At 62.3% G+C, this 19,134-nt stretch overlaps 2 protein-coding genes across 3 annotated transcripts in view; one reads left to right on the top strand and one right to left on the bottom strand.

Annotated features, from left to right (window-relative positions):
• EGFL7 (EGF-like-domain, multiple 7) overlaps positions 1–6,024 on the top strand; it is a 9,471-nt gene extending 3,447 nt beyond the window's left edge. The window contains exons 2-9 of one of the 2 annotated variants that reach the window (XM_011957286.1): positions 1,882–2,003; positions 2,198–2,314; positions 3,260–3,375; positions 3,574–3,669; positions 3,829–3,990; positions 4,605–4,669; positions 5,271–5,433; positions 5,606–6,024. In XM_011957286.1, the coding sequence (XP_011812676.1) occupies positions 1,924–2,003; positions 2,198–2,314; positions 3,260–3,375; positions 3,574–3,669; positions 3,829–3,990; positions 4,605–4,669; positions 5,271–5,433; positions 5,606–5,628 (822 nt within the window). In that variant the 5' untranslated portion in view covers positions 1,882–1,923 and the 3' untranslated portion in view covers positions 5,629–6,024. Of the gene's footprint in view, positions 1–1,881; positions 2,004–2,197; positions 2,315–3,259; positions 3,376–3,573; positions 3,670–3,828; positions 3,991–4,604; positions 4,670–5,270 lie in introns of both variants that reach the window. The other variant, XM_011957285.1, reaches the window with a different exon arrangement.
• Positions 6,025–6,467: 443 nt separating this feature from the next.
• AGPAT2 (1-acylglycerol-3-phosphate O-acyltransferase 2) lies at positions 6,468–11,418 on the bottom strand. Its single transcript, XM_011957407.1, has 6 exons — positions 11,396–11,418; positions 11,079–11,278; positions 10,615–10,790; positions 9,932–10,027; positions 8,118–8,190; positions 6,468–7,260 (listed from the first exon to the last, which is right to left on the bottom strand). The coding sequence occupies exons 1-6, from the start codon at positions 11,416–11,418 to the stop codon at positions 7,085–7,087; spliced, it is 744 nt and encodes a 247-aa protein (XP_011812797.1). The 3' UTR covers positions 6,468–7,084.
• Positions 11,419–19,134: the final 7,716 nt, after the last annotated feature.

The raw sequence follows: 19,134 nt of genomic DNA, 5'->3' as shown, positions 1-19,134 counted from the left end.
GCCGGGCAGGTGGGGAGGGAGCCCGTGGGCGCTGGGGGCACGGGGACCGGACTGCTGGTCCACCTGGAGCCGCCGCCCCCTCCACCCCCGGCACCCCTGGGTCGAGGCTGTGGCCCCCACAAGGGAAATGGGGCTTGCAGCGCCAGCTTGCAGAGCGCCACGGGCTGCTTCTGGCCTCGGGAAAAGCATGACTTTCAAAAATTGAGTCTCCACTTCTCAGCACCGCTTCCTTTCCAGACGACTCTCAGGAATTGGGGGGGGTGCTGTGCGAATATGTGTGGGGGGCAATGAGGTCTGGGAGATTCGCCTCCCCCCAGGCCCACCCTGGCATCTCCCTGCCCACCCCAAGCCACCCGGCCGCTGCCCTACCTCTTCCTTCCCGGGTCCTCCTCCCCAGTGTCACCTGTCCCCCCACTTCGAGTCTTGCTTTGGGGTCGCACAAGGCCCAGCTCCTAACAGTGGCCTTCACCCAGGGCCCATCCCCAGAGTTAATCTCCAGCCAGCTCTGACCCCTGGACAAACTCCTGCCCAAAAACTGCTGGGATGTCCCCCCTGCCCCCCAGCTAAGTCCCCGCCCCTTGGCTGCCCAGGACAGCCTCTGCCTAGTTGGCAGCCTCTGCCCTGCCCTCTTGTCTCCAGCGCATGGAGGACAGGAGGTCCAGGAAGGACCCCCAGCTACCCTCCCACTGGGACTGGGTGATGCCGTGGCAGTGCCCGTGGGAAGCAGGTGTGGGTGGGAAGACACCTAGTGGGGCTGGCCAGCAGCGACTGAGGACAGCGTGACTGTTTATAGGACTGGCCATCAGAGCCAAGGAGGGGCCTCAGAGATCCTATTCTCATGTCTGAGGAAACTGAATCCCAGAGAAGGGACAGCCTTACCCCAGCCTCTGCCCCTGAAGCCTGGCCTTTCCCTTCCGGGAGCCCTGGAGTGCCTCGGAAGGAACCCACCCAGCCTTTGGGAAGCACCCTTGAGAGGCCCTGGGTGGGACCCCGGAGCATGGCAGGGGCTCGCCAGCTCTCCAGACCCCTGGCTGTGTATAGGATAGAATCCCCACCCCCGGCATTGTCACAGACCATTCATTCTGGGCTCTCTCATGCTCTCAGGAAGCCTCACCGGGTCCCTGGCTCCTGCGGCACAGCCAGGAGGGAGTTGGATTCTGGCTCTGGTGACACTGTAGGGGGCTGCTGCCCACCCCCAGGTGTGCACCTGTCACAGCCACTGTCCCAGGATCCCTGGAGGCTGATTGCACACATATCCCAGCCTGGGAGGGACCCCCTCTAAAATGAAGGCTGCCCCTCTGGTGGTCTTAGAATGTGTGCACCCCCGAACGGTTCCTGCTGGCTTGCAGCTGCCGGCCCATCCCCCGGGGCCGGTTCCACACTCAGAAGATGAGAAACCAAAGCCCAGAACAGCTGAGGCCAGCAAGTCCCTAGTGGGGCTGGATCCCAGGTCTGCCCGCGAACACCCCGTTTGCACAGACTGGGGTGCAAACTTACCCCTGCCCTACTGTGAGGAGGGCCCTGGAACCAGGCAAGACAGGAGAAACGGCCCCCCGTTCCTGGAGCCATCCTTCCTGGAGCCTCGGGCGTCCGAGACATCCAGCAGGATCCACTCGATTCCTGTACCAAGAGCTCTGGACAGCATCGCCCCACTGTGGTCCCCAGGCTGTGGCCCCAGCTGTTTGTGGCTGGCGAGGGTCTCGATAGCTGGAAGAGGGGGCCAGGGGAAGAGAGAGTGGGCACCACCGTGGGGCCCTCCCACTGGTGGAGGCTCCAGCGGAGATGAGCTGGGCAGGCCTCATGGAGCAAGTGCAAACTGCACCCGTGGCCTGGGGGCAGAGCATCTTCGGGGAGACTTAAGGGTCATGCTTTGTGCCCCAGGCCACCCAGAGGAGAAGGCCACCCTGCCCGGAGGCACAGGCCATGTGGGGCTCTCAGGAGATGCTACTGGTGTGGCTTCTGGTGTTGGCAGCGGGCGGCACGGAGCACGCCTACCGGCCAGGGTGAGCCAAACCCTGGCCTGTGAGTGCTGGGGTGGGGTGACCAGGAGCCCTCAGCCCCTCCTGGAGGCAGCTCTCAGCACCTGTGGGGGACTCCCTGGGGACTCCTGCAGAAGGTCCCGCCCCAGCCGCATGTCCCCATCATTCTTGGGTCCTGCTCTGGGACTCCTGGGCTGACCCCTTGTCCACCCCGACAGCCGTAGGGTGTGTGCCGTCGGGGCTCACGGGGACCCTGTCTCCGAGTCCTTCGTGCAGCGTGTGTACCAGCCCTTCCTCACCACCTGTGACGGCCACCGGGCCTGCAGCACCTACCGGTGAGTGCCCCACCCAACCGAGCCCACCCAGCCCCAGCCTCCCAAGGCCAATCCCCCAAGTTGCCCCCATCTGCCACACGTCAGCCTGTTGGGGGTGAATCCTGGGGCCTAAGATGGGAAACTGAGGCCAGAGCCACGAGAGGGCTGACTGAGATGGGTGACCCAGGGCGGTGGGAGCCAAGGGGTTCCATGGTCACCTCCAACGTCCTAATCCTTGCTCTTGTCTCGACACGTCTCAAAGGGCAGCACCTCTAAGGGCATCCCCATGTTTAAAGGGGTCGCCCATCCTGTCTGCACCCCTCCACTTCTGGGGGACTAACCCCTCCGTGCCCTGTATCCCTGGCTGCAAGGTCCCATCTCCACGGAATGGTGCCCGACTCCCCACTGCACTGGGCAGCCCCTCCATGTGACAGCCCCCAACGGGCACAGATGAGGCCCTGAGAGGTCCTGTGTGCCCACACAAGGGGCTCACACCCCCAAGTCTCAGCCTCGGGCAGAGTCCTGCTTCCTGGGTGTGGGAGATCCACCCCCTGCTGGGGGAGGGGCCTGGGAATTCAGTCTCCTGGAGGTTTAAGAAGTGCTCTGATGCCCAGGGCCCACACTCTGCCACGACCCGCCGCAGGCCAGGCATGCCCTCTCCTCTGAGCCTGGATGCCCCCACAGTAGGAGGCCAGATAGGTGGGGGCACACACAGGCCTGGCCACTGCCTCTGCTCCATGCAGAATGTGGCTGGGCCTTCCTGCTGTGCCTTGAGTCCCGGCCAGCACCAGAAGGCCCAGGCAGGGAAACGGCTGTGCAATGACCCCTCAGTGCCATCCCTTGGGGAGAAAACCCCTGGGGACACGCTGGGGTGACTCTGTCCACTCTGAGAGGGGACTCTAGCTGCCCAGTGGGTGGCTAAAGGGGAGTGGGATGCCCCTCTGAGCTGTCCCACCCACCCCACAGAACCATCTATAGGACCGCCTACCGCCGCAGCCCTGGGCTGGCCCCCGCCAGGCCTCGGTACGCATGCTGCCCCGGCTGGAAGAGGACCAGCGGGTTTCCCGGGGCCTGTGGAGCAGGTGAGGGCTACGCCCCTCGGTGTCCGGTGTTAGTCAGAAGGGCGACTATTCCCCAGTCTTCCAGCAATGCTCCTGCTGCTTTTCTTGAACCCGGAGCAAAGCACCACCTTGCTGCAGAGCACCCACTCCCTAGCAGCTGCCCCCCCACAGGGCGCTGGGGACCCAACTTAGCTGGTGACCAGCCTCCCCCACCCACAGCAATATGCCAGCCGCCGTGCCGGAACGGAGGGAGCTGCATCCAGCCTGGCCGCTGCCGCTGCCCTGCAGGATGGCAGGGTGACATCTGCCAGTCAGGTGAGGCTGACTCCACCCTGAGGGACCCTGGAAGGGTCCTGGGCACCTCTTTGCATGTCCTGGGGTTATTGCTGGCCCATGAGTGAGTGATTGTGAAGGGAGCTATGTGGGCAGGACTCCTCCCGCAGGCATGGCCGCCTGACACCCCATTTCCTGCAGATGTGGACGAATGCAGTGCTGGGGGGGCCGGCTGTCCCCAGCGCTGCGTCAACACTGCCGGCAGTTACTGGTGCCAGTGTTGGGAGGGGCACAGCCTGTCTGCAGATGGTACACACTGCGTGCCCAAGGGAGGGCCCCCCAGGGTGGCCCCCAACCTGACAGGTAAACTCAGCCCTGGCTGTGCCTGGCCTGGGGAGGCGGGCAGGCAGTGGACATTGCCATGTGGCTCTGTGTTAGGCATGGTGAGGGGCACTGGCACCTGGGTGGAAGGCGGTGGGGGCTCCCTCTCCAGGGAGGGAAGATGGGGCGGGAGGACAGGTTTGGGTTCCTGAGAACTGGGGGCAGGTTGCCTGGAGCCTCATGGTCAGCCAAGAAGGCAGAAGTGCCTGTCTGCGTCCAGTGCAGCATTCTGGAAGACGCCACGCCTCCGCTGGTGATGGGACATTATTACTTTTGGTACGCGCTGTGACACTTCAAACTCGTACCGTGAGTAATAATGCGCTGTCCACAGCACCGCATCGAAAGCGCCGCTGAGACCGCAGCTCCGACCTCCCTCAGCATGGCCAGGACCCTGAGCAGCTGCGCAGAGCCATGCGCCCCGATGTACTTAGGTGGCACAGCCCTGAGACCTCTGGCCAGCGCCAGGCAGGCGTCAGGGCTGGCAGAGGCCTGGATCTGAGTCTTCGGGCTCTGCCTCTCCCTGGGGACAGGAGGGAGCCTGGGGGTGTGGGTGGGGAGCCGGCCGACCCTGACCCAGCGCCTGGCTCTGCCCCCAGGAGTGGACAGTGCGATGAAGGAGGAAGTGCAGAGGCTGCAGTCCAGGGTGGACCTGCTGGAGGAGGTGAGGCCTGGGGTGGGGCAGGTCCTCGTGACAGCAGAAGCCCAGGCCAGCATATAGGCTCCATAGTCTCCTGGGACACGGTCGCCACCCACAGATGGCTGGGGGTGGTCTGAAAAGGTCCTGGCCCTGGGGAGGCAGCTTCCTTGCTGCTGACTGCTGAGGGGGCCCTGGCCTGGATCCATGCCGGGCAGAGGCAGCCAGACACTGACCAGGACCCCCAGGGCTGGAGGAACCAAGCGTGGCAACCCCCCAGACCATACACACAGCCTGGACCCAGACAAGACTTCCCCACCCCTCACCACCTTTGTCCCCACCAGGACAAAGAGCTCTTGCCAGTCTTTCCCACTGGCCAGTGGTCCAGCCGTCCCCCTAGTTCTGCCGGGGACCCCAAGGCTGGGACCACCCGGCCAGCCTGATGCCCCAGGCACCCACTCTGCTGCAGGCTCTTGTGGCACAGCAGCCCCCTCTAGTGGACACCTGGAGCCCTGCCGCAGGGGCTGGGGCTGGAGGCTTGTGGAGCCCTTCCCGGGGTCCTCCCTAGACCCTGGTGGAGCAGAGAGGGCGGGGCCGGCCCGGAGTCACCACCCTTCTGCACCCGCAGAAGCTGCAGCTGGTGCTGGCCCCACTGCACAGCCTGGCCTCGCAGGCACTGGAGCACGGGCTCCCGGACCCTGGCAGCCTCTTGGTGCACTCATTCCAGCAGCTGGGCCGCATCGACTCCCTGAGTGAGCAGATCTCCTTCCTGGAGGAGCAGCTGGGGTCCTGTGAGTGCCTCCCACCCTCCAGAGCCCTCCTCCCGGGTCTGCGCCCAGTTGGCCTAGAGGGCCTACCCAGGCTTGGGGGTCGGGGGTGACCAAAGGCCAAGGGGTCAGATCTGGCTGGGCGGGGAGGCTATGGGGAACAGTGACCTCTGACCTTAGCCTCATCCAACCCTAGGCTCCTGCAAGAAAGACTTGTGACCACCCAGCGCCCCAGGCTGGACTGAGCCCTTCACCCTGCCCTGCAGCCCCCATGCCCCTGGCTGACATGCTCGGGGGTCCAGACACCACTTCGGGGTGACTGAGCCTCAGGGTGACTCAGTGGAAGGCCAGGCAGGGCCCTCTTCCTCCTCCCCTTCCTCAGGAGGCTCCCAGGGCTCTGGCATGGGGTGGGCTGGGGTCTTGTGTGTCAATCCACCCCTAGCCAGCCCAGTGACATCCCAAGGCCAGGTGGGCCCTCAGCTGAGGGAAGGTACGAGCTCACGAACTCTCTGCTGGAGACTGGGACCCGTGGCACAGGCCAGGCAGCCCGGAGGCCGGGTGGGGCTTCAGTGGGGGCTGCTACCTGACCCCCAGCAGAATAAAAATGAAATGTGAGCTGCTGTGTCAGTGGCTGGACTCGGGGCCTGGGGGGAGAGCTCTCACCTCCTGGCCACCCTACCCAGACCCGCTGCCGGGTGCCGGCTGGCAAAGGGGGCCAGGTGGAGCGGGCAGTAGGGTGGGGAGGGCACTCCAAGGGAGAGGGGGTTTCTTTGAGGCCACAGAGAGCTTTGTCCTGGGGATGTGTTGGCCCCAACCAGAGGCCAAAAAGCAAATCTCTGGCCTCCTTCCCAGTAGCCCGAGGATCCTGGCACACCTGCCCCAGTTAGGCGACACCCCCCACCCATCGACGGAAGGATTAGAGGGTGATGTGGGCCCACCCCTGGAAAGGGAACGCGGGTGAGTGGCGGTGCCTCCACCCTGGGCTCTTAGGGAGAACATAGCGTCGGCTCTACCACCCTGGTCACCCTGCCCGCCCTGTGAGTGACCACAGCTGCCCAGCCACTTCCAACCAAGAGTGTGTTTATAAAAAAACAGCAACGGAGTACAATGCTGACTCCACAGAGTCCTCCACGCCGGCAGGAGCAGCAGGTCCTGCCTCCCGGCTCCCTGTGGCCCAGGGTGCGTGAGTCTGGGACTCCCGGCCCTCCAGGCGCCTTCTCTCCTGAGAGCCTGATGCAGCTTGTGGGCTGGACCCTGGAGCCTGACTGCATCCGAGTGGGTCCCAGGTGGCCAGAGCAGAGGGCTCGGGCAGTGAACGTCGGGCCTTGGGGTCCTCCCGTCTGCTCCTGGGCCATCCGGGGGCCTTGTGGCTCAGCCCACCTGCCGGCCACAGCCTCAGGCCTCATCCTCATCATCCCAGCTCCCAGAGGTGCCATGGGGGCGAGTCCCTGCCCTGGAGCCTGGGGAGGGTCCAGCTGATCCTCCTGCAGGGGATGCCAGGGGCCCATGTCTGAGGCCAGTGACAAAAGGGACTCGCTGCTTCCAGGGCTGAATGAGAGCCGGGGGAGCCGGACACAGTGGTGTTTGGCAGCCTGGGTGGGGGTCCCCTCTGCCCATCCTCCAGCCATTGGCTTCCCACCTGCCCTCCCCAGGTCCTGCCCTGCCGTGGTCTCGGCTACTGGGCTGGCTGCATGCCAGGTCCCGCAGTGGCCCCGTTCTCCTGGGGGGTCTTGGAGATGTGGAGGAAGGTGGTCCTCATGGCCCGGTGGCAGGTGTCCACGAGTGCAGGGACATCCGCCGCGGTGAGGCCGCTGGTGGGGATGGCTTCCAACACCTGTACTGTGACTGTTCCTGCTGGGGGAGCAACAGACCTCAGCAGCCTGTGGGGAGCTGGGGCCCACCTCAGCCTGCTGCCCTGGCCTCACCTCTCCCTGGACCCCCATAGCCACTCCCTGGGAAGCCCCTGACGCCAGGCTCTCCTCCTGGACTCCCTAGCTGTGGTGGGTTATTTTAATTGCAGTAATGTTGGTGCAGTAAAACCCATAGCTGCCTGGCCTTCATGCCACAGTTTCGATAAGTCTGTGCTCCCGTTACTGCCCCCAGAAAGCCCCCCTTCCCGATCGCCCCTACCCCACCGTCTGGCCTCTGCGGTCCATACAGGGGGCTGTGGGAGAGATGGAGCTGGGTTCCCCCACTGCTTTCCAACTTTGACCCCACTGTCCCACCTGGGCACCAGGTACCCACGTTCTGGGAACTGGCTGGAAAGGGCAGAGGCGGTGAGCCTCGCTGCCTGTGCCCCGGGCTGCCTGGGCTCCATCTACCCCATGCAGGCATCAGCCTGGACGCACGGGCTCAGAGGCTGCCCTTCAGCCCTGGAGGAAGCCGCCTCAAGGCCCCCAAGCTGTGTGCACAGCTGGGGTCCATCCGTGTGAAGTCAGGCACCCAGGCTTCCCTCTTGGAGCCTCAGTTTCCTCATCTGAAAAATGGGCCCAGCACCACCCATCTCACAGGGCCACTGGGTAGGGTGGCCACCGTGAGACCACGAAGCCCACAGCCGGGACTCCAGCCTGAGTCACTCATTCGCCACATGGTTACCATGTGGCCACGCCACGGGTGCCACCCAGAAATGGGAATGATGAGGGGCCCGCGGCTCCGTGACCATAGGGTGAGGCGGGGCCTACACCCTGGGCGCGCACATGTCGGGGTACCTGAGGTGAATAACTTCTTCTTGGTGCTGTAGAAGGAGGAGAAGGAGGAGTACACCACCGGGACGATGGGCACCTGTGGGCAGGGAGACACGCGGCTGAGGCAGCCCTGGGGACAGGCCGGGCACACCCCAGGCTGCATATGGTTGGGGAGCCCTGTCCGGTGGCCCACCTGCCCCTGCCTTCGCTGCTGCCATGGGTCCTTGTGTCTGTCCTGCCCTTGGGACCTGGGATACCGGTCCTGCTCTGGTTGGCCCAGAGTTGCAGAGCTCATCCTGCAAATCTTTACTTACCTCCTCTGGGAAACCCTCCTGAGCTAGCACTTGTTTGTCTGGTTCCCGCCTGTCCCCGTACTGGATGTGTAGCTAGCCAGTGGGGCAGGGCCCTGTCCGATGTAGGAGGAGGTTATGGCGCTCTTCCCTGCCCACGCCTCCCTCCCAGTCCTCTCTCCATCCCAGGAAGCTAGCGAGGGAGGCAGCTCTAGCCAGGGGGAGTGGTGGAGCCTGCTGGTGTTCCTGGAAGCCACCGGGGTCAAATCCAAGGGCACTTGGGGGTGATCATTAACCTGAGGCAGCCAGGGAACCTCCAGGGGGCCGGCAGGTAGGTGGGGACTGGAGGCAGGGAGGGAGGGGGCCGGCAGGTAGGTGGGGACTGGGAGGCAGGGAGGGAGGGGGCCGGCAGGTAGGTGGGGACTGGAGGCAGGGAGGGAGGGGGCCGGCAGGTAGGTGGGGACTGGAGGCAGGGAGGGAGGGGGCCGGCAGGTAGGTGGGGACTGGAGGCAGGGAGGGAGAGGGCAGGCAGGTAGGTGGGGACTGGAGGCAGGGAGGGAGGGGGCCGGCAGGTAGGTGGGGACTGGGAGCAGTCTCCTGGCTACCGCCACCCCCAGCCTCCCCTATCACAGCCACCCATCTCCCCTCTCCTCTCCCAGAGCCGATCCAACCGTCACTCCGCCCCCAAAGGGAAGTGACATCAGCCCCAGGCTGGGCAGGTGTGTCCTGCACCTGGGCAGGGCTGGGATCAGAACCCAAGGATGCCCGCTCAGCCCAGTGCCTCCGGGGCTCCCCAGGCCTCACAGCCTTAGCTGGGAGCCTCCAGAAGGAGGGCCCCCTCCCACCCACCTTGCACAGGGTCAGGCACTGGGGGCCACTACAGGCCAGTGTGAGGGAAGGAACTGAGACCCCGGCCCTGAGTGAGACCCCACCCAGGTAGGGTAAAAGCCCCTTCTCCTGACGCAACTCTCCCCAGCACAGCGGCAGGGGCAGGACAGGTGCCGCGGGGTTGGCTATACCCTGGCCTCTCCCAGACCCCCTAGGGCGCGCTGCACCCCTGGAGGCTGGGAACCAGGAAGTCCAGAGTCTGCAGGTGCCGCTCACAATCAGCTCCACCCACCCCAAGCTCTGGCCCGACCCGCCGCTACACCAAAAGCCTGGCTTGTCCAGACCCACTGCCCATGCCCTGAAGCCCACCCCAGCCAGGCACAGGCCCAGAATGAGCCTCCTGAGAGCCAGGCGGGCAGAGGCCAGCGGCCCGGCTTCCCACCCGTCTACCTGCCCAGCCTCGCAGGCCACGTCCTGGGTGCTCACCAAGGGCAGCTGGTCACTCTCTGTGTGGGCGAAAGGCCTAAGGGGCTGCCCTTCCTGGCCGGTCAGGGGGCAAGTGTGGGAAGGGGCAAGGAGGCCCTGTCCCCAACTCAGTGGGAGGAGTCCCTTGCCTGCCAAGGGTCCTCAGCTTGGCTGGGTGGTCACCTCCTGCCTTAAGCCAGCCTGACCCCGCCTCCCCAGCCTTCACCCACCCCGGGAGGGCTGGGCCCGGCCTACCTGTGCCTGGACCGCCAGGTAGAAGGCACCTTTCTTAAAAGGCAGCAGGTCCCCGTTGTCGTTACGAGTACCCTCCGGGTAGATCCACACTTTGAGCTGCAGGGAGAGAAGAGCCTGGGCTGACCTCACACCCAGGCCACCCCAGAAAGGCCACGCTCCCTCACCTCCCAAGAAGCCCCACTTTGGCCAGGCGCGGTGGCTCAAGCCTGTAATCCCAGCACTTTGGGAGGCCGAGGCGGGCGGATCATGAGGTCAGGAGATCGAGACCATCCTGGCTAACCCGGTGAGACCCCATCTCTACTAAAAAATACAAAAAACTAGCCGGGCGAGGTGGCGGGCGCCTGTAGTCCCAGCTACTCGGGAGGCTGAGGCAGGAGAATGGCGTGAACCCGGGAGGCGGAGCTTGCAGTGAGCTGAGATCGCGCCACCACTGCACTCCAGCCTGGGCGACAGAGCGAGACTCTGTCTCAAAAAAAAAAAAGAAGAAGCCCCACTTTGTGAAGCAGCTGGTGTGGGACCCAATCTGTGGGGGTCTTTTTCCTGCCAAAACCAAGTCACAGGCTGGTCCCCGCCTGACCCGCCCGGGCCCCACCCCAACCCCACCCAGCCCTGGCCCTGCACACTCACATTCTCCCTGACCATGCGCTTGCCGACCCCACCCAGCCGCGGCCCTGCACACTCACGTTCTCCCTGACCATGCGCTCGCCCAGGTCGGCCATCACCGTTCTAGCTGTGCTAGAGCGCTGCCGGTTGATGAAGACGACGCCCCCGAGGTACATGATGAGGCCCACGGGGCCCAGGAAGAGCAGCTCCCGCTTGGCGATCTGCACGCAGCGCTTGGGAAGGACCTCCATGAGGCCTGGGAGACAGAGAGAGAGACAGGGAGAGGGGGAGAGAGCGTGCGCTGGAAGACAGTCGCTGAGCACCCACACAACTGCCAGGGGCCCTGCCTTCTCCCTGGCTACCTGGGCGGGTCGTGTGGCCTCCGAGCCTCTGTGTCCGGCCCTGAGGGAGGTACTGAGGCCAACCTCGTCCAGGCACAGGCAGCCCTGTGTCTTCGTCCTCGGGACCCTGCCCCAGCCCCACACAGCCCCAGCTCAGCGGGCCCCACTCAGAACCCAGAAGCCGCCCTGGATGCCCGGCCTACCCATCATGTCCAGGATGCTCTGGTGGTTGGAGACGATGACGCAGGGCCGGGCCTCCTGCAGCCTGTGCTGATCCCGCACCTTGAAGCGGAGCCCGTAAAAGTACTTGAAGCTTCGCAAGAACCAGCTGATGATGCTGTAGGGGAGGCCACCGTGAACACGGGTCCCGCAGATCCCGCAGCCGAGGCTGGGGCGCGAAGGCCTGGGGGTGGGGTGCGGAGGAGGCCGGGGAGAGGCCCTCCTGGCGCAGGGCAGGAGACCGGGAGACACAGGGGAGGGAGCCCCTGGAGGGACAAAGTCCTGGGCCCGGCTCACCCACCTGGACGGCTGCCCTGCCTCCATCTCCCCTGCAACAGGGGAAAACTCAGAGCCTCTGGAACTCGGATGCTAGGAGCATGGGCAGGCACCCACTTCCAAATCCACGTCCAGGGGCCTGCCCAGCCCTCAAACACCCCACAGGGGACCCAGCCGGAAAGGAAGTGGCACTGGCTCTCACGTCCGCCACGAAGGACCCGCATCAGGGAGAGCAGCCTCTGCACCCCTGCAGAGGAGATGGGGCCCCACACACCCTGGGGAAGGTCACTGGCCCCTCAAGGCAGGGCCACATCAGGAAGAAAGTGTCAGTGCCAGTGGACACCTCTGAAAGGACCTCCGAAAGCCTCTTCCAGAAAAGAGCCAAGACCGAGACCCTCTCTCACCCCTACCCTACAGAATCAGGCCCGGTTCCCTTTCCCCATGAATAGGCGGCGGGGAGCTCAGGGCTTGTCTGAGGTCGCACCAGGAGCAGGAACAGAGCCAGAGTCCCGGCCACCAGAGCACCGGCCCCAGCAGCCCCCACTCTGGCAGGGGCCCAGCCCACTGGTGGCTGTCCTTGGAGCGCCTGCGAATGTGAGGTGGCCTCGTCCAAGCAGCCCATCATGGTTGGGACCAGGGATGTCCAAGGGACATCCGAAGTCTCTGACCAGCTCCAAGCGCCCCAAGCCTGTGCCCTGCTGTGCTGCCAGGAAGCTCTGGGCATACCCCAGATAGGGTACCTGCCCATCACGGGGCAGCCGGCAGGGATGGAGCCAGGAGGACGGAGCTCACCCCAAAGCTCCGGCAGGGGTGGATGACCAGGGGCAAAGCTGTGCCAGCGCTGACCGGGGGGCTCCCAGTGCTGCTCCCCTCTCCATGCAGAGTAGTGCCCCCCACCATTTGATCCCCCGACAGTCCTAAGGGCCCCCCGCTTTGTGCAGATGAGTCTGAGTAACTGCTGCAGGCCACAGAGCAGGGTTTCAAAGCCGAGGCCTCCTCTCAAAGCCATACTGGTGGGGATTTTTGTTGTTTTAATAGGGTCTTGCTCTGTCACCCAGGCTGGAGTGCAGTGTCACAATCTCGGCTCACTCCAGCCTCCACCTCAGGCTGCTGACTAGCTTGGGACCACAGACGTGTGCCACCACACCTGGCCAGTGTTTATATTTTTGGTGGAGATGGGGTTTCACCGTGTTGGCCAGGCTGGTCTCAAACTCCTAGGCTCAAGCAATCTGCCCACCTCAGCCTCCCAAAGTGCTGGGATCACAGACTTGAGCCAACTCGCCCAGCCTTTAAAAAAAAAAAAAATTGGCAGGGCGCGGTGGCTCAAGCCTGTAATCCCAGCACTTTGGGAGGCCGAGACGGGCGGATCACGAGGTCAGGAGATCGAGACCATCCTGGCTAACACGGTGAAACCCCGTCTCTACTAAAAACGACAAAAAAACTAGCCGGGCGAGGTGGCGGCGCCTGTAGTCCCAGCCACTGGGGAGGCTGAGGCAGGAGAATGGCGTAAACCCGGGAGGCGGAGCTTGCAGTGAGCTGAGATCCGGCCACAGCACTCCAGCCTGGGTGACAGAGCAAGACTCCATCTCAAATAAAAAAAAAAAAGTTGTGGTAAAATACACGTAACATAAAATGTATCCCCTTGGCCTTTTCTGGGTGCACAGTTCACAGGCGCTGGGCACATTCGGTGTCCTGCAGCCATCTCCTCCCTCGTCTCCAGAATTCTCCACCTTCCCCGGCTGACGTCTGTTCCCATACGACACCATCACCCCCGTCCCCTCCCTGGCCCTGGCGCTCTGCCCTTCCATGTGTGAGCCCAGGCCTGTGGCAGCACCACCTCCGGCGGATGGGGCAACGCTCATGACCCCGGTTGCAGATGGGGAAACTGAGTCAAGGGGGGGTCTAATGGTTAATTCTGACGATGAGTCCAGCCGTCTCTGGACTTGGAAGCCTGGGGCCTCCTCAGATCTGCCCTCCTCAGCCAGCTCCGGAGACATCTCTCCAGGCCACGCCGGCCACCGCCCCCTCCCACCCAGAAGGCGTGCCCGGGCTGGCAGCACCCACACGCTCAGGGGAACTGCAGAGCTGTTTTGCCTCCACACTCATCTGCACGATCCAGCTTCCCGGACCCCTGTGACGCTCCAAGAAGATGAGGCGGCAATAGCTGGCAGTTCACCAGGAGACACAAGACAGTTCCGTCACCAATCAAAGAAATGCAAACGGAAACAAGAGACTGTCCTCATCCTTCCCCGGGCACAGATTAAAACGCCTGATAACAGGAGGTGCCAGCCAGGGCGTTGGGAACGGGCCCAGCAGCTGGCAGGAGTTGGGGAGTCGCACAGACACCGACGCTTCCGGAGGGCAGGTTGGCAGGCCCGGCCAGAGCCCTGAGCAAACCTGGCCCCTCTCCTCTCAGAATCTTCCAGGAATTCGCCCCGACGCCTGGAGAAGCCTGTGGTGCTCAAGTGTGCGGTGAATTAGGAAAACCTGAAAATGCTTAAATGTCCACCGGTAGGGAGAGCGAAAGTAAATTAGGGTCCGTTTCACAGCCAGCTGCGACAGAGGGGAAGAACAGGGCAGGTCCACACTCGCATCTTGTGAAGGACACGCGTAAGATTTCTAGCAGCAGCCAAGACGCACCTGCAATTCCAAAGCTAGCTGCCTGCAGAAGTCTCGGGTCACATCTGAAAGGGACAGTGGTTCCCTCTGGTAGTGACACTGGCCAGTTCCATCTTTTAGCTACTTTTTTATTTTTGAGATAGGGTCTCACTCTGTCACCCAGACTGAAGTGCAGTGGTGTGATCTCGGTTCACTACAACCTCCACCTCCCAGGCTCAAGTAATTCTCATGCCTCGGCCTCCTGAGTAGCTGGGATTATAGGCGCGTGCCACCGCACCCCGTTAAATTTTTGTATTTTTAGTAGAGACGGGGTTTCACCATGTTGGCCAGGCTGGTCTTGAACTCCCCACCTCAGGTGATCCTCCCGCCTCGGCCTCCCAAAGTGCTGGGATTACCAGCATGAGCCACCACAGCAGGTCAGCTGGTTTCTTAGTGTTGACAACTGCATCTTGGCGATGTAAGACATTAACAAGGGAGGACTGGTGAGGGTCATATGGAGTCCCCCTGTAATATCTCTGCAACTTCTCTGTAAATCTAAAATTATTAAAAAATGAGATGTGCATTTATTTTTTATTTTTCTGAGACAGAGTCTTGCTGTCACCCAGGCTGGAGTGCAGTGGCGTGATGTCATCTCACTGCCATTTCCCCCTCCTGGGTTCAAGCAATTCTCCTGCCTCAGCCTAGCAAGTAGCTGGGACTATAGGTGTCCACCACCACGCCAGGCTAATTTCTATATTTTGGGCAGAGATGGGGTTTCACCATGTTGGCCAAGCTGGTCTCAAACTCCTGACCTCGTGATCCGCCCGCCTCGGCCTCCCAAAATGCTGGGATGACAGGAGTGAGCCGGGCACCCGGCCCTCATCTGTTTTGATTGTGGTATAACACGCATCACTTAAACATTATCATTTTACCTGTTTCTCAGCGCATGGTTCCATGGCACTCAGCGCATCCCCTGCTGTGCGGTCAGCACTCTCCAGTTCTAAAACTTATCCTTTTTTTTTAATATCTAAGCTGCTCAGGGGATGGATCGTGCACTGATACTTCTCTCAACTGTGAAACACACAGGTTACAAATCCCCGCCCAGCAGGCAGCACCGAGCAGATGCTCTGTCCTGCCGCCCATCACCAGCCCCTGGTCCTCAGGCCAGAAAGATGAGCGGATGGAGGCTGCCCCGGGCCAGAAGGAGGCTGTAGCTCTCCAGAACTCTGCAGCCCACGGTGTGGCTGGGGGAGAAAGGTATACCCTGGAGGCAGAAGAAAGTCCAAGTTGATGTCCTCAAGGGGACAAAGGGCCACCTGCACCAGCCACGTGGAGCCACTGGCACTTCCTCCCCTAGTGTCCCATACATAGTTCAGAGCTTTCTGAAAGCTGGTGGGAAAGTATAGACTCTCACTTTAAAAGCGGTTCCTGGCTGGGCGAGGTGGCTCACGCCTGTAATCCCAGGACTGTGGGAGGCCGAGGCAGGCGGATCACCTGAGGTCAGGAGTTCGAGACCAGTCTGGCCAATGCGGTGAGATGCCGTCTCTATTAAAAAAACAAAAATCAGCCAGGCCTGGTGGCAGGTGCCTGTAATCCCAGCTACTTAGGAGGCTGAGGCGGGAGAATCACCCGAACCAGGGAGGTGGAGGTTGTAGTGAGCCGAGATGGTGCCACTGTACTCCAGCCTGGGTGACAGAGCAAGACTTCATTTCAAAAAAAAAAAAGTGTTTCCTCAGAGAGGAAGGGCCTGAACCTTGTAAGCCCTGCAGAAGCTCCTGCAGCCAAGGACACCCCGGGGAACCCAGGCAGAGAAAAATCGCCTTCTAAGCACAGAGGCCCCCGAGACAAGGGTTCAACATGAGTCACCCTTTCGTTCTGAGGGTAACCCCCCAGGGTAGGTACAATCATAACCCCCCTCTTCAGATGAGGAAGCCGAGGTTCAAGGTTCAGCAAAGTTAAGTGACTTCCCCAAGGCCACACAGCAGGGAAGCCAGAACAAGCCTGAGCGCCCCCTCGGAACCCTGCTTCTGAGCTGGCAGAGTCGTGCTGGGGTGGCGAGGGCCCCCATTAGGACTCTAGGAGCTGATCCTGAGGCTCCCTCCCTCCCCCAGGCTCCGCAGCCCCCTCAACCCCTCAGCAGGCTGGGAGCCTGCTCCGGCCTCCCCCAGCGGGAAGCTCAGAGTGGCCAGAGCAGCCACTGTCCCCAGGCTTCCCCGGCCAGCTTGCCCAGCCCAGGTCCTGTCCTGTGCCAAACACCCCGCCTCACCCAAACTCTCCTCCCACCCACCACAGGGGGACGAGAGGCTGCCCTGTCCTTTCCCCAAAGCCTGGGGCAGGTGTCGCTGTGCTGGTCCAGGACACAGTCACACGGACCCCAACTCCAGGTCCTGGACTCCTTGCCTCCCCAGGGTACCCCAGCAGGGGCAAAGCCAAGGTCGCCGGAAGCCTGGAGCTTGGGGAACCCTGCTGGCCGCTGCCAGGCAGGTGACTTGTGCCAGCTTTGCCCAGCAAGGCAGGAGGCCCAGGAAGCAGCCCAGTGCCCAAACCAAGCAAGGCTGAGCACAGACTGGGCCCTTCCGGTGACATTGGAGCAGCGGGCTCCTGCTGAAAGCCCAGGTCCTGCCCCAGTCTCTTTCAGGAGCCCTCGGACTGGAGCCCACCGGCCTTGAGCGAAGCACCATGAGACCCCTCTGGGGTCTGTAGGAATCCAGCCTCCTCAGACCATCTGAGCTCAGCCCTCGGACATCTGGGCTGCTCCCACACCCAGGCTCTGGGCCAGACGGGGATTTGGATCCCATTTCCCTTCATCCCAGCTATGGCCCCGGGCAATGCACTTGACCCCCCCAGGCTCATTTGGAAGGGTGTACGGGCTTACACTCTATAAGGCCCGACACCCGGGGCACCCTCAGGCCAGGACGGGACCTCCACCAACAGTGGCTGTGATGAGGATGCCACAGGAGGGAAAGAATCCAAAATGGGCGGGCCTGGGTGTGGTGGCTCACGCCTATGACCCCAGCACTTTGGGAGGCTGAGGCAGGCGGATCACTTGAGCCCAGGGGTTTGAGACCAACCTGGGCAACAGAGCGAGACCTTGTCTCAAAAAAAAAACAAAAAAACAAAAAAATCCAAAGTAAATCAAAGCGAAAGGCCCCTCAATGTGCCTAAGTCCCTGGTCCCACCAGCAGCAGGTTCAGGCAGCTGGGAGGTGGGTCTAGGTCAGGGCCCAGGCCACTGGCCAGGCTGTCCTCATGGAAGGCCACTCGCTGACCCTTGCCCTGGCCCTGGACTGGGACACTCCCAGGAGACCCAGCAGCCCTCTGAGCCAGGACTTGCCCATCCTCAGCTGTGTGAGCTCATTCAGGGCAGCCTCCCCCCAACCCCCGGGGCTCGATGGGGCCACGCAGAGCCATCAAGGATGCTCTGGGGACAGGGGCCCCAGCGAGGAATCTGGTGTTTTCCGATAAGTGTCATCCGAGCTGCAGCACAAGGCAGGACGGGTCCATAGGGGTGGGGGGTCCAGCCCACACAAACACCTGGACGTGGGGGGTCCCCAATGACTCCTCATAGGGGATGTGTGGGAGTGCAGGTACAGCGGGCTGGGAGGAGGTGGGGCCAGAGAAGCCCTCCCATCCCTCAATCAGGACAGCTCCAATTTCTGGGCCTGCAGAGAGACACCTGGAGAGCTCTGGAGAACCAAGGTCACAGTCTCCCTTGGGACTAAGACCCCAGTGCTACAGTGACACAGGGCTCCCCGACGGCACTGTGTCCCCACCGGACATCTGTCAGGGAACCCAGGACTGTGCACTGGCCAGCAAATCTGGATCAAACCTTGCCCGACATCCCAAGTCCCCTGTGCGTTCTTCCCACACTGAGCGTGTGGCGTGGGCACCTGCTCCACGGGACAGGAGCCTGCCCTGCAGCCAGCAGCTGTCACGACCACTAGGTCCTGGCCTCCGGATACCAGCAGAGCATGGGGTTCAATTCGGGGAGCATCCTTAAGAGGAAGGGCACCCCTTTTCTCTCTAGGACACTGAAAATGGTAGGAACATAGGTCAAAGGAGCCAGAAACTAACTGCTGTTTCCCTAGGCTGCCCATCTGCTCTGCTTTTCTGCATGAAAAAGTAAACTTCGACTGGGCGCGGTGGCTCAAGCCTGTAATCCCAGCACTTTGAGAGGCCGAGATGGGCGGATCACGAGGTCAGGAGATCGAGACCATCCTGGCTAACACGGTGAAACCCCATCTCTACTAAAAAAAAAAATACAGGCCGGGCGCGGTGGCTCAAGCCTGTAATCCCAGCACTTTGGGAGGCCGAGATGGGCGGATCACGAGGTCAGGAGATCGAGACCATCCTGGCTAACACGGTGAAACCCCGTGTCTACTAAAAAAAAATACAAAAAACTAGCCGGGCAAGGTGGCAGACGCCTGTAGTCCCAGCTACTCGGGAGGCTGAGGCAGGAGACTGGCATGAACCCGGGAGGCGGAGCTTGCAGTGAGCTGAGATCCGGCCACTGCACTCCAGCCTGGGCAACAGAGCGAGACTCCGTCTCAAAAAAAAAAAAAAATAAACTTCTCTGTGGATTAAGCTGCCGTCTTTAGGGTTTTCTGATCCTGTAGCTGAACCCAGCTGTAGGACACAGAGGGGCTCTGGGCTTTGCTTTCCTCTGTCAAATGGACATACCAGGGCATCGACCCCTGGTGAGGAAACCTGCCCCGCAGCTCCACCCTAACTGTGCACACAGGGAAGGGCTCGGGGACAACCCCTGCCTGGAAGGGGTCCATGGTCTCAGCCCCAAGCCCGGTGGGAGCAAAGGCTGCCTCAGCGGTGGTTCTAGTCCCATCACCGACCCTCACATGCTCAGAACTACAGTGTAGACAGCAGGGGGCTCTTGGGCGCCGCCTGGAACCACGTGGGGAGGGGCTGGGCCTCAGCCAGGGCAGCCATTGCTCAGGGGCAAGACGGAGCGCCCCTCCCAGAGCTCAGGCCTGCCACGGGGCTGCCCTGACTGCGCCAAGCGCTGGGCTGGGAATGGCGGGGGGGAAAGGAAAACCAGGTACTCTGGAGTCACTGTCAGTGGGTTCGAACCCCAGTTCCACCCCGTCCTGGCTTGGGCACCCCACCCCAGTTTCAAATTGCTTATCTCAGCCTCAGTGTCCTTATTTATAAC

This window comes from Colobus angolensis, unplaced genomic scaffold, assembly GCF_000951035.1.
Source record: "Colobus angolensis palliatus isolate OR3802 unplaced genomic scaffold, Cang.pa_1.0 Scaffold44, whole genome shotgun sequence".
In the NCBI taxonomy this organism is placed as follows: Eukaryota; Metazoa; Chordata; class Mammalia; order Primates; family Cercopithecidae; genus Colobus; species Colobus angolensis.
This window is presented reverse-complemented; position numbering and strand designations above follow the sequence as displayed.